Here is a 12,981-nt window from a genome sequence, read left to right as displayed (position 1 = left end):
CGCGAAAATTGCGCCCCTAATTTCTGAAAGTGTTCAACCCCAACCCCATCCCGGTATAGGGACTGTAAACAAAGTCCACATGATATGCTTTTTCAAGCACTTAAAAGGGGTCTTTTGAGGGTGATTTACATGTAATAGATTTTGATAAATTTTGGCGAGCGAGCGCAGCGAGCGAGCCGAAAATTGTTGTATTTCAGCTTACAAAACATGGAATTCTTGTCATCTGCTTATCAAATCTTACAATTCTAATGAAGATATAGTGACGGCCTTATAGATAACGATTTATACCAACAAACTGAGGACTTTAAAAAATACTCTAAATTAGTACGCGCGAGTGAGCCGAAATTTGTATATTTCCACGTCATCATCACGTTTTGTTCTTATCTCTCTTTTTTTTTTTTGGATAAATTTTGGCGAGCGAGCGTAATTTTGGCGAGCGAGCGTAGCGAGCGAGCCGAAAATTTTTGTATTTCAGCTTACAAAACATGGAATTCTTGTCATTTTTTGCTTATTAAATACTAAAATTCTAATCAAGATATAGTGACGACCTCATAGATAACTATTTATACCAACAAACTGAGGACTTATAATACTCTAAATTAGTACGAGTGAGTGAGCCGAAATTTGTATATTTCCGCGTCATCACAACGTTTTGTTCTTATCTTTTTTGATTTATTTTTTTGCGCCCCCCCCCCCGAATGTTCGATAACGTTGGCGTCCTCTTTTGATCCAATTGGCGATCGCTTCAGAACGAATGAAATTGCAGCCGCTACTCCGTGCAACATTTTTCCTGCTAAATATAAAATGACATGTGTGAACACTATAGACATTGTCATTTTGTCCGCGTCATCGTCACGTTTTGTTCTTATCTTCTTCTTTTTTCTTTTTGTTTGATAAATTTTGGCGAGCGAGCGCAGCGAGCGAGCCGAAAATTTGTGTATTTCAGCTTACAAAACATGGAACTCTTGTCATTTTTTGCTTATTAAATCTTACAATTCTATTCAAGATATAGTGACGGCCTTATAGACAACGATTTATACCAACAAACTGTGGACTTGAAAAAATACTCTAAATTGTATGAGCGAGAGAGCCGAAATTTGCATATTTCCGCGTCATCGTTACGTTTTGTTCTTATCTTGCTTGATTTTTTTGCGCCCCCGTATGTTCGAAACCGTTGGCGCCTTAATTCTTTTGATCCAATTGGCGATCGTTTCAGAACGAAAGAAATTGCAGCCGCTGCTCCGTGAAACATTTTGCCTGCTAAATATAAAATGACATGTGTGAACACAATAGATATCGTCATTTTGTCTGCGTCATCATCTCGTTTTGTTCTTACCTTCTTTTTTTATAAAAATTTTGGCTGTAGCGAGCGCAGCGAGCGAGCCGAAAATTTTTGTATTTCAGCTGACAGAACATGGAATTCTTGTGAGAACACAATAAATATCGTCATTTTGTCCGCGTCATCATCATGTTTTGTTTTTATCTTGTTTGATTTGGTTTTCTGCCCCCCCTTCCGGGCGAGGTTTTTTTTTTTTTTCTTCTTCTTCTTCTTCTTTTCTTTTTTCTTTTTTTCTTTTCTTCTTCTTCTTCTTTTCTTTTTTCTTTTTTTCTTCTTCTTCTTCGTTTTTTTTCTTCTTCGTTTTTTTCCCCGTTTTTTGCGCCCCCAAGGAGTGGCGCCCGGGGCACGTGCCCCCCTTGCCCCCCCCTAGATACGCCACTGATTACACCTCATTTATCTTACTGTAACATAGATTGGGGAAATTGTGCAAAGTATCTTTTAGAGCGTATTTTTATCGTACAAAAGCGTGCAATCCGTATGATTAGTAATCGACCATTTTTAAGCCACACAGGTCTTTTATTCAAAGAACATAACTTATTGACGATTTTTTTTTATATGAAAAAATTCTTTCTCGCTATTTTCATGCACACATATATGAACAACATTTTGCCAAAGTGTCTTGATACTTCTTTTATTCAAAACAAGAGTAAATATAATACTAGACAGATGAATAGATTGTATATCCCAAATTTTAAGTACTGTATTTCAAGATACACTTTCAAATAATGGGACCTGTTTTATGTTATGATCTGCCAAATGCAATAAAATTGTCTAATAGACTTTCAATATTTAAAAGAAGTTATGTTTTTTCTTGTTTATAAAGATATAAGATAAATTTCAAGTTTTATTCATTGTAAGCATCGCACTTTCCTGATTCCTGCCTTCTTATATGTATAGTGTTCTCTCTTTAGCATAGTTCTCAGTTTGTATTGCATGAATGTAATCTATTTTAGCTGTAATACTTGGGATCAGCCATAGAAAGACCAATGGTCTATGTTGATCCCCCACAAACTGAAATTATTGCTTTATGCTGTGTTTGTCTGTTGTGAAATTGTAATAGGTTCACTATTTCCTCAGTTGTTCCAATGTTCTACTGTGTATGTATCGTTCCCAGTATTCGTTGTAAATGCTTTTTAACAGGATGTGGAAATAAATGAAATGAAATGAAATAATGTTGATACAAAAAACCCACATGAAGTTGTTCATTTTTGTAATGATTATTTCAGGTCAGTTGGCTCTGACATTATAGATAACTTGCCTCCTGCTGCAAATTCTTGCTTAGATTTTTTTTTCGCTAAGACCAATACAACCAAGGGAAATTCTTAAGACAGCTACTGAGTTCAAACCCAACAAAAGTCCTGGTTATGATGACATTGATTCTGAAGTTATAAAGAAATCTATCCATTATCTTGCCACTCCTCTGTGTAGTATCTTTAATCTTTCATTCCAACAAGGTGTCTTCCCACGTTCGTTAAAGATTGCCAAAGTTGTACCTGCTTTATAAAAGAGGTGACACTTCTATCCCATCAAACTCTAGGTCTATTTCTATCTTATCCGTATTTTCTATGTTATTTGAAAAAAAAAAACTTGTTCACAAGCGATTGATGACATACCTAAGTTGTAAAAAATAAAAAAAAACATATTATATACAAAACAATCTGGATTCACACCAGGGTATTCAACATACATGGCATTACTTGATTTTTGTGACAAAGTTGCACATGCATTTGAGAGAAAGGAATGCGTAATAGGTATGTTTTTAGACCTCTCAATGGCGTTTAGTTGTATCAGTCACAACATTCTTTTAGACAAATTACTGTACTATGGCATTTGAGGTATAACCTTAGACTGGTTCAAGAGCTATCTTCAGAATCGTATATGCAGTATGTTTGTGTTAATGGACATTCCTCTTCTATACAGCCTATCAATGTTGGTGTTCCTCAGGGATCTGTTTTAGGCCCTTTGCTTTTTATATTGTACATTAATGATTTGCAATATGCAATTTGCAATTGCAATAATTTTAGAAGCCATTTCATGTGCTGATGATAACAATTCATTTATTTCTGGTAAAGATTTCAGGGACACATGTGCAATATTAAACACTGAATTGAATAAAGTAAACGAATGGTTTTCAGCTTACAAGCTGAAATTGAATGTAGATAAGACTGTGTACATGATTCTTAGAACCAAAAATAGAATGATTGATACGGAACATGTAAATATACGTATTGCCGGCACAAATATTCCCATTGTACACTCAGCTAGATTATTAGGAGTAATACTAGGTGATCATTTGACTTGGAAGAATCACGCAGATGAAGTCTACTGTTAGATATCTAGAGCTGTTGGTGCAATCAACAGAATGAGTGGAATAGTACCTTCAAGTATTCTTTTAAATTTGTATTGTATTATGATTTTACCTCATATTTTGTATTGTAACATCATTTGGGGAAATTGTGCCAAATATTTACTTAAACGTATTTATGTTCTTCAAAAACGTGCAATCAGAATTATTACAAAATCTCAACCCTTAACTCATACACAGCCCATTTTCAAAACATTTAGGTTACTAACAGTGTATGATATTAACAAATTTGCTGTTTGTATTTTATGTACTCTTATCTTAATAGTATTTTGCCCAAATTTCTTGGTAATTATCTACCTTTTTATCAGGTTAGAAATGCATATAACACTCGGCAATTTCATGACAGTTTGAATCTATTCAAGAAACATATAAAATACATTTATTAAGTCAATAATTTGTCTGGTTTGTATGATTTTTAATTACATTATCATTATGTATAAAGATTAACATAGTATGCTAACTTGCCTTGTTGTTTTGCCTCTTGTCGGATTTGTACTTCGTGATGTCTTCTGTTTAAGTTTTTATGATGTATATTCTTCTTGCCCATGTATAGTTGAATATATTTCTTGGGGATTAACCTTGAAAGGCTGGTTAAAGCCTATGTTGATTCCTCCACTTCTCTTGATATAATGCCTTTGTTTTGTATATATGATGCCTTTGTTTTGTATATTGAAGAGTTTTAACCTTGAAAGGCTGGTTAAAGCCTATGTTGATTCCTCCACTACTCTTGATATAATGCCTTTGTTTTGTATATATAATGCCTTTGTTTTGTATATATATGAAGAGTTTGTTCGCAAAAACCGATAAGTCCATATTTGCCAAATGGAGATATTTGCGATTAAAGGTCAAGAAAAATAAAGAGAATAATAGGAAAATTTTTGCTTCTCTTGACCATAACTTCAAAACTGTACCTTTATATGCAGTGACCAATATATCATTTAAAAGGTATTATTTTGTACTTTATGACAGAGAGCGTACTTCAAAATCTTAGAAAATGGACATATCGGTTTTTGCGAACAAACTCTTCATATATATAATATATATATATATATATATATATATATATATATATTGTTTTTATTCACCTTTATGATATCCCTTGTATGCTGTGATGTACAATGTAATTTTCTCTTTTGTCAGATTTGTGGAAATTAATTGAATTGAATTGAATTGAAATCAATTGCTTATGGTACCTGCATCGGTAATTACAATTCTGCGCACCATAAGTAGAGTGTAATCATATGGGGAAAAATTATATTTTATCGAAACAAGACCAAAAGTGAGACATTTATCGCTGCTTAAGCTGGTCTACATGAACGTCCTCATGTTTTCACGAATCAGCTATATTCATTGCAACCACATTCTTTAAAGGAGAAATCCAGTCCAAGTATAAGTATATCGGATAGTAAAAGAAAGAGTAAAATAATACAATATAATCGGTAAAATTTTGATCAAAATCGGTAGAAAAATAAGGAACTGAATGATGACATTTTAAAGTTTCGCTAATTTTTCAGGAAACATTTCTTGAACGGTAAATATGAATATGAAAATTTCAAAGTGGGCATGTCATACCCTCACAACTTGCAGTATAGTTTGTACATACAATTTTGAAATTTCCAGTTTTTCATTCAAACGCAATTACAGTATGCCTGAAGCTCAAATCCTGTTATATCCATGCAAGTGATCACTATTCTGAAATTATTCAGTCAGGAATAACATCATGCTTCAGACTTCAGTGACAGAAAATTTCAATTTTCGTCATTTTTTTTTTGGTACAGATTTTTTTTTTTTTGTACCGGGCCACCAGGCTGGCTGCCTGGTGGCCCGGCGCGGCGGCGGCGGCGTGGCGCGGCAGCATCAACCTAGCTGCGTACCGTACATGAACATTGGTGTGCGGTTGTGTGTTTTGAGAGCACTAGTATAGTAGTACACTGGTCGTACAAAAAAAAATATCGAACTACGTAATCGAATGCAGTCGATAACGCTAGGCGAGTACTCTCAGATCAAGGCGCATGTAATTTTTGGCATATTAGACATTGCTCTATTTCTCTTTATATATTGCTATATCTGTGTATGTGAGTAACTTTGCACTCTTATATTTGGTAGGGATATTACCAGTACAACAACCTAAATTGTCAGAAAAATAAATTTCAGGGTGCAGATACACTTTAAAGGGATTGTATAGTTTTGGTTGAGACCAAAGTTCAGGTTTCTAAAAATTTTTGGTGAGATAATGAGAAACCTCTTATAAAATATGAAAGAGCATGTAATTCTATGAGGAATTCAACGTTTATTTGAAAAATGGTTTTGAAATGGCTGAGATATCAAAAAAGAGCAATTCTAATAAAGTGTGGGACCCACACTTTATTACGAGTGCTTTGTTTTTCTTTGTTTTTGGATGTTTCAGTAATTCCAAACCCGATTTTCATCAAATAACTTTGAATTCCTCTTAAAATGGTATGCTCTGTACTATATCATGAGTGTTTTCTTGGTATCTCGCAAAAAGTTAAAAGCCCAATTCTCATCTCCACCAATACTGTACTATCCCTTTAAATGACAGAACTGATGTCATCAGCTTAATGTGTACGAATCTTCACTAAACCTTCCTTTCGATTTGAAGTCAATATCAGTACCATGTATCCTTTATCAATTCTTGTGGTTTTCCAGTACTCCTATAATCATCGCATTAGCATAACAATAGGTTTACATATGAAAAAGTTTCACCCTAAAACGCGAAGAGAGTATAACGCATAGGCTAAGTGCATTCGTGCGCGCACAGATCAAAATGATACATTTTCCACGATCCATCCATATGCTACACACATGCCTTAGCTACATGCACAAGGCAGCGCCCAGCTAGGGTACGTACTACAGTATACAAATGTTTATGAGTGCGATGGTTCCGAATATTACATGAGCGTGCAAGTTTAACCGTTCTATTCAACGACGCGAAGCGGAGTTGAATAGAACGGTTAAACTTGCACCGAATGTAATATTCGGTACCGTAGCACGAATGATAAACATTGAATATTTGTTTTATACAACACATGATATCGAAATATTTAGGCATGGTCTAGAGTCTAGACCAAGATATGCTTTAACCCTAAATAGGTAGGTCGAGAACTATGCGAAAGCCTACTCCTAACGTTATGCCTACTATAGCTATACGTAGCGTACTGCCACTGGATGGCTCGATCTGTTGTAGGTCTTGAAAAAAGGTCTAACTAAACCCTATATATATAGGGCTAGAGAGTTTGCTTACCACTCTTTAAAGCATACTGTATTTGACCACTTTCTTAGTATTTGCTGCTGCACTTCACTCATGATTAGCAATGCGCGGAGATCCTCATCAGAGACGAGAACAAAGCTCGGGTGAGAAGAGGTACAAGTAGGTTTACGTAGCCATGATAACGTAGTGGCATGGCCGTGCGTGTATAACGGTCTACTGGTACGGTGGTGGTGAACCGGTTGCGTGCTGGCGCAGCGCAAACACTACGGGTGCGCGTATGCCATCAATGCCAGCTAGCTAGTGTACGATACACAAAGAGATTTTTCTCCTCACGATACACAAGTTCAGTGTGTCCTAGGGTCTATTGCACTGCCGGCTCGCTTGTACCGTTCAATAGTCGACTATTGCACTGCCATTGAGAGTGAGCTAACTGGATAGCTGATTCCTCTGAATGTCATGTGACCCGCATTCATCCAATCAGATGGCAAGATTCCATACATGTGTTGTATAAAGTGTACTGCTACTTTGCGTAGCCCGACCAGACGCCATGCGACAGCCCTAGCGACTATACTACATGCCTATAGCTAGTACACAGTACATAGTACGGTAGCAACGCAGCAATCGCCTACGGCTACGTAATGACTGCTCGGAAAAAAAACACGCTTTGTTGGTAGGTACTCTAACACTAAACGTTTTGATACTATTAACATTATTCGTACGTCTATCTTATTCATACTGACGAAACAAATACACAAACTATCTAACTTGATGAGCTCCTTCCAGTAGGCCTGTCATGTCGTGTCGTTCCCGTTCTCGAGGAAGCGGTGTGTGACACGCCGTGTGTCGCTCAGCAAACACGGCAGCACGCAACTATCCCAGCACAATGCGAGCACTGGCGCGCTGCGGTGTTAACAGGGAAAGGAAGATATGCACTTGGTGCAGAGTACGTACAGACCCAGCGCTGTGATATCTTCTTAACCGCAACTTTTGATAAAACTATTCCTGGAAAGATCCAAAAAAAGTCTACCGTTTCCTACTGACGAGTAGGAACAATCGTAACATGAATCTCAAGCTAAAATCTTCCAGTTTCAGAATCCGCCCGAAAAAAAAAATAATACCATACTCCAGTAAAATTTGACGAGCCTTCAACTCTATACCGAGCCCTCGAAATCGGGAAATTTAGCGAAATCTCCATAGGGAAGATGAAAACATGGATATTTCAATGCCAAAAAGTCTACCCTTTCCTCTCATAGAATAATTGTAAATCTGGTATCATATATACGCAAGACATTTTAAAGTTTCAAAATCCGCCCGGTTTTCGGAAAAAGTGACTTCCTTGGTGTAATTACAGTTAATTCATCAAAAAACGCTAACTTCGAAGTTCACTTCCCGTGCTAAACGAGTTCGCGCGGGGCGTGCGGAGGTCAGAGCGCCCTCTTCGGTAACTAGGCAACGGGTAAACAAACAAATTGTGCATTGATGGGTCGTCATAGCAACACATGACGCAAATCTCTCGTTTGAAGAGGCTACACCCGCGTAAATAATGCCAGTGTATATCTTGGCAATGAATGACTTAAAAACCAAAGATATAAAACACCTGTTTCTTGACCCTGGCCTAATCTAAGCATCAGTCATCGCCACAGCGCCACAGGGGGGGGGGGGGGGGGGTGGGGGGCACCGCGAGAGGAGGAGATTGTTTTGGTTTTGGCATGGGCTATGTAGCTCCTTCTTATTCCTGTATTTTCGTTATTTACGGGTCAATTTTTTCGTTCGAAATGTAAAATGGATTACCATAGAATTTCTCAATAGAATATAAAATTGAAAACTTTAGAAAGGATAGAGAAAATTGAGTTCACTTTGAATGGTCTGCCACAGGCAGATATCCTTATCATGCTCTTACGTAATACGACAGCTGCTGGAGTCATTAAACCCTGGCTTGGCCTCCAGGTTTGTCACGCCTGAGCAGAAAGTTAATTTGCAATGGACAAATACTTCGACTCCCAACTCCCAAACGAAAAATCTTTAGCGAGGTACAGCACCCCATCAGCTTCGTGGAAGTGGGGTCTCGCCTCAATCGGTTGCTATGATCGGTCGTCATAGCAACAGGCAAACACACCTAACGATGAACAGAAGGATTAAAGGGGCTCTTTTTGTGTGAAAGTTACTTCTGGAAGCGAGAACAATGCACGTGCTGTCGCGATTGTTCGAATGTTTGCTTGACAACAAAACATAGATGACGTGGCTGTGTCGATCATGATTGGTCGATGCATCTTTAGGGAACCGATGCGATTTGTCTAGGCGGTACACGTGATCAATGCCTTAGCAAAGGGAGAAGCGTTGTAGTGGGTATAAAACCGCGCGCGGTTCAAATCCTCAGTCATACCTCTCACTCTGCTCTTACAACAACGCGTATAAGCACATCAGCGACGTCTGCATCTCTCTATTCCTACTTTAACGTAAAATGAATCCAAGTATCTACAGCAATGCGTCTAAGGTCATTGAACTCGCCGAGGCTACACTCATGGATGAGCAACGTGAAAAGGGGTGGCAGGTGGGCTACAGTAAGAGGGAAGAAAGAGCCTACTTTTTAATGCGACTTTGGGCGCAACTCAATGGGAAAGCCCGATCGACGGTGTGAATGGCGAGACTGACGGCACTCAAGCCGGCCCCTTGATGGAGCAGAGGCCTTTGGTTCCCATGGCTCCGCAGGTCTGATACCTCCCCCGACTCCCAAGCCAGCAAGGTACATGAAGGATGTGTTCAGATTTCCAGAGTCAGCAGGTCCCACCAAGAGATAGTTGAACTCGGTAAGTCAGATTTATCAGCTTATTTGTAGGCAAAGTTGGCGGAGATGTAAAAGGACATATATCTCTTCATATCGATATCTTTTTATTTGACTCATTGTGAGCTATATTGGCATCTTGATTAACCCTTGCGTTGTGTTTGATCTTACGATGCGTAGGTCTCTGATGGTGCTGAGGATCAAGCAGCACGGTAGAAATTGAAGCTGAACATCGCGGCAGCTCAAGCCCAGGATGCGGAGAGTGACATCACGTTCCCATCAAACGTGAATCCTGTGAATATATGGGAAGAGATACGCTGTGGTCAAAACTTTCAACAAGGCCGTGTACGTGAACCTTCGCGAGTACTACACCGAACCCCTCACAGGCTCTCGAGATATGGAAGGAGGGGATCAATCTCACTCTAGAGAACTGGGAAAAATACTATGGTAGAATGAATGAAATCGATTGTGCTGTGGTCGAAATGAAAAGGAAGGCCGAAGGAACAGATTGCTGAACATGGCCAGTCAAGCAACTTATCAGATACGTTAAAGTAGGTCTTTGTCAGCTTAGAGATAAAGAGATATTAGTCTTGTCGACGGAAAACCTAGAATATGTATTTCTATTACTTTGTTTGTTTATTTTTCTATCGTAGATGACATCAGGTAGTTCTGCAACCTTGTGGAAAGTTTCGTAATTATACAACTTTTCGCGATAGTCAGCGCTTTGGGATTACCTTGCCCTGTGGACTTCTGTGAAAGGCCTTAACCAAGGTTTGACCTTTCTTGTCTTTCAAGGGTATGACCCACGCATACTTTGAAAATATGTCTGTACAGGTTAACAGGTGTTTGAAACCTTTGTTTCAATGTAGACACCCTCTATACCACCAAAACATGCGGGATGACGCGGATCGTAGTATATCCTTTACAGCAACTTTGTCCGTGAAGTCTTTGTTAAGGAATGACATCATTTATCATTTTACGGGGAACACTTTCATTAATAGGGTAATCAGACTGACGAGGTTTCGGGCTTAACTCTTCGTTTCTTTTCCGGCGATGGTAAATGAGATACCCTCGCACACATGTCACGGGATTCGTCCAAACTGATCCTACCACTCGCTGCTGCCGAATGTTCCCTACCTTCTCTCTGCATGAAACGACATCGATCTTCGTTCCCAATCAGTTCCTGCAGTGGTCGTAGAGTGGTCAGAGCGTGAGCAAACCTCTGCCAGCCGTGGGGGTTGAACGATTCTCTCTTGCGCAGCATGTCATTTATCAGATCGATGATGTGCGTGCCTTCTATTCTCTGACCACCTACGATCAATTCTCCAGCCTCGTTGAATCGGAGAAGCTGCGAAGGTGTCTCTTCTACTAATGTGACCAACTGTTCCGCCTTCTTTTTGAATGTTTTCTGCACGCTCTCTGCCACCTTCTGGACCCAGGATGTCGCGATGGATTGTGCTCCGGTTGTATCCGTTCCATCTGCGGCTTATCCCGTAGTTTCCATGGCTGGGTAGGGCGTGGTTTCCACTTCAACGGCCAAGGGTTGGTTCAGCTTTTGAAGAGTGTTTTTGTGACACCGCAAGATCCGTCTCTGCTGAGAGGTTAGCGGGACGTTACCATGCAAAATGTTTAGTGCGCATTCGTAAAGACATTCCACGAGGTCCTTATTTGCACCCTTTAGAACGCCGTTCCTCTGTGTGCGACTTCCCTTTGCTAGGATGTGGAGATAAGGAGCATTTGCCTCTAATCGCCGGGACATGACGAATGACGCTGTCGATGCTACTTCGACTACGATATTTATTGCTAAACTGATACGTGAAAGCTATGATGCATTGTTTTATATCGATCAGGTCAACTCGAAACGAGTCACTTCATGACGTAGTCGATGTTCTGTTCCCCCGGGAATATATTACTCCTCAGCCGCAGACGTTCGTCCGTGTCCGGCTTTAGGTCAATGACAAGACAGTCATAATAAATTATTGTTTAGAGGTGGCATCCTTGTATGCTTCTTGAAGAAATTTCCCATTTGAGGATAGATCTGTTTGGCGAGATGAGTTATTTGCGAACCATCTCTGGGATTCTTGAACAAGATCATGTAGTGCGCGTTGAGACTGATGGTCCGACTCTCTTTGCCCTGGTGGAACAAATTTTGACTGATCAGAATGACTGTCAGGTTTCTGTGATGGCTCCCTTCGGTAAAGAGATGAGAAACCCTTTCATCCTTGTTGGCTTGAGACATGAGATCGTCGAGAATGATTAGATTGGAGTTCCGCCGATCGAATAAGATTTCCATATCGTTAGTAATGCCTTCACGTAGCTGTACATATGGCATATCCATCGCCATAACACCACACAATCTTCTGAAAAAGTTTGTGCAACAGTTGTTCATGATGTTTGATGGGCCTAGTGACAAACTGTGTCTTTCCACACCCCGTTGGTCCAGCAACTACAGCCGTGAATGGATGTTTTAACCTTCACGTCGACTGAATGGCTTTTATTTTTAACAGTCTCTTATATGACCCCGTAGCTAGTGAAAAACCCCTCACCCTTACGCACGCATATGTACACGGACGGACGCACACACGCGCGCAAACACGCACGCACGCATTAACAAAACATGCAAGTGTACTTTTCTTTTAGTTGGTAGCACACACACACACACACGCAATCATGGCAAATACATACAGACATAAACACATACACACCGATGTATGCATCTTCGCACTGACACACCGACACACGCATATGTGTTCTGAAGGCATCGATTTCAAAAAGAATGAATGGCTGAGGAGAAAAAGCATACGATTCAAGTTTCTTTTATTAGACATCTCATTGTCTGTAAACATGAATGCCATTGTCCGTGAGACGTTTCTTTACAATTTATAATTCACATTTTACACAAAGGTGTTTTAGTACAAACATGTATGCAATTATACAAAATATATACAATGTTGTAATGGCCGCATAAGTGAATTGAATCTTGGCATCATAACGCGAGTTGTCATTGGAGTTGACGGAATGGCAAGTCAAGGGACCCGCAAATTGGCAAGTGAAATGGCAGGACCATTGACGGTTTGGCAAGGGACAAGAATCATGTAAAGAATTAAATCGGCATAGAGCAAGAAAGCAAAGAGATAACAGCGATAAAAACATTGCGTAGCGTTGTACGGGGTATGCCTCATTCAAAATGTGTGCATCGATGAGATATCATAACAAATCACAATTCATACCGTAAAAATATTGCTATTAATAATAGTTCGAGAAAC

General features: G+C 39.3%; 1 protein-coding gene across 1 annotated transcript in view; it reads right to left on the bottom strand.

Annotated features, from left to right (window-relative positions):
- The window catches only part of LOC139725231 (uncharacterized), a 52,656-nt gene that overhangs the window by 28,379 nt on the left and 11,296 nt on the right, over nt 1–12,981 (bottom strand). The window contains exon 7 of the mRNA XM_071636321.1: nt 10,853–11,144. Within this exon, the coding sequence (XP_071492422.1) occupies nt 10,853–11,144 (292 nt within the window). The remainder of the gene's footprint in view (nt 1–10,852; nt 11,145–12,981) is intronic.

The sequence above is a fragment of the Diadema antillarum genome, unplaced genomic scaffold (genome assembly GCF_040938485.1).
Source record: "Diadema antillarum isolate AM-2024a unplaced genomic scaffold, OU_Dant_1.0 seq00000028_RagTag, whole genome shotgun sequence".
Classification (NCBI taxonomy): Eukaryota; Metazoa; Echinodermata; class Echinoidea; order Diadematoida; family Diadematidae; genus Diadema; species Diadema antillarum.
Note: the sequence above shows the minus strand (reverse complement) of the source record. Positions and strands in the feature narration are given on the sequence as shown.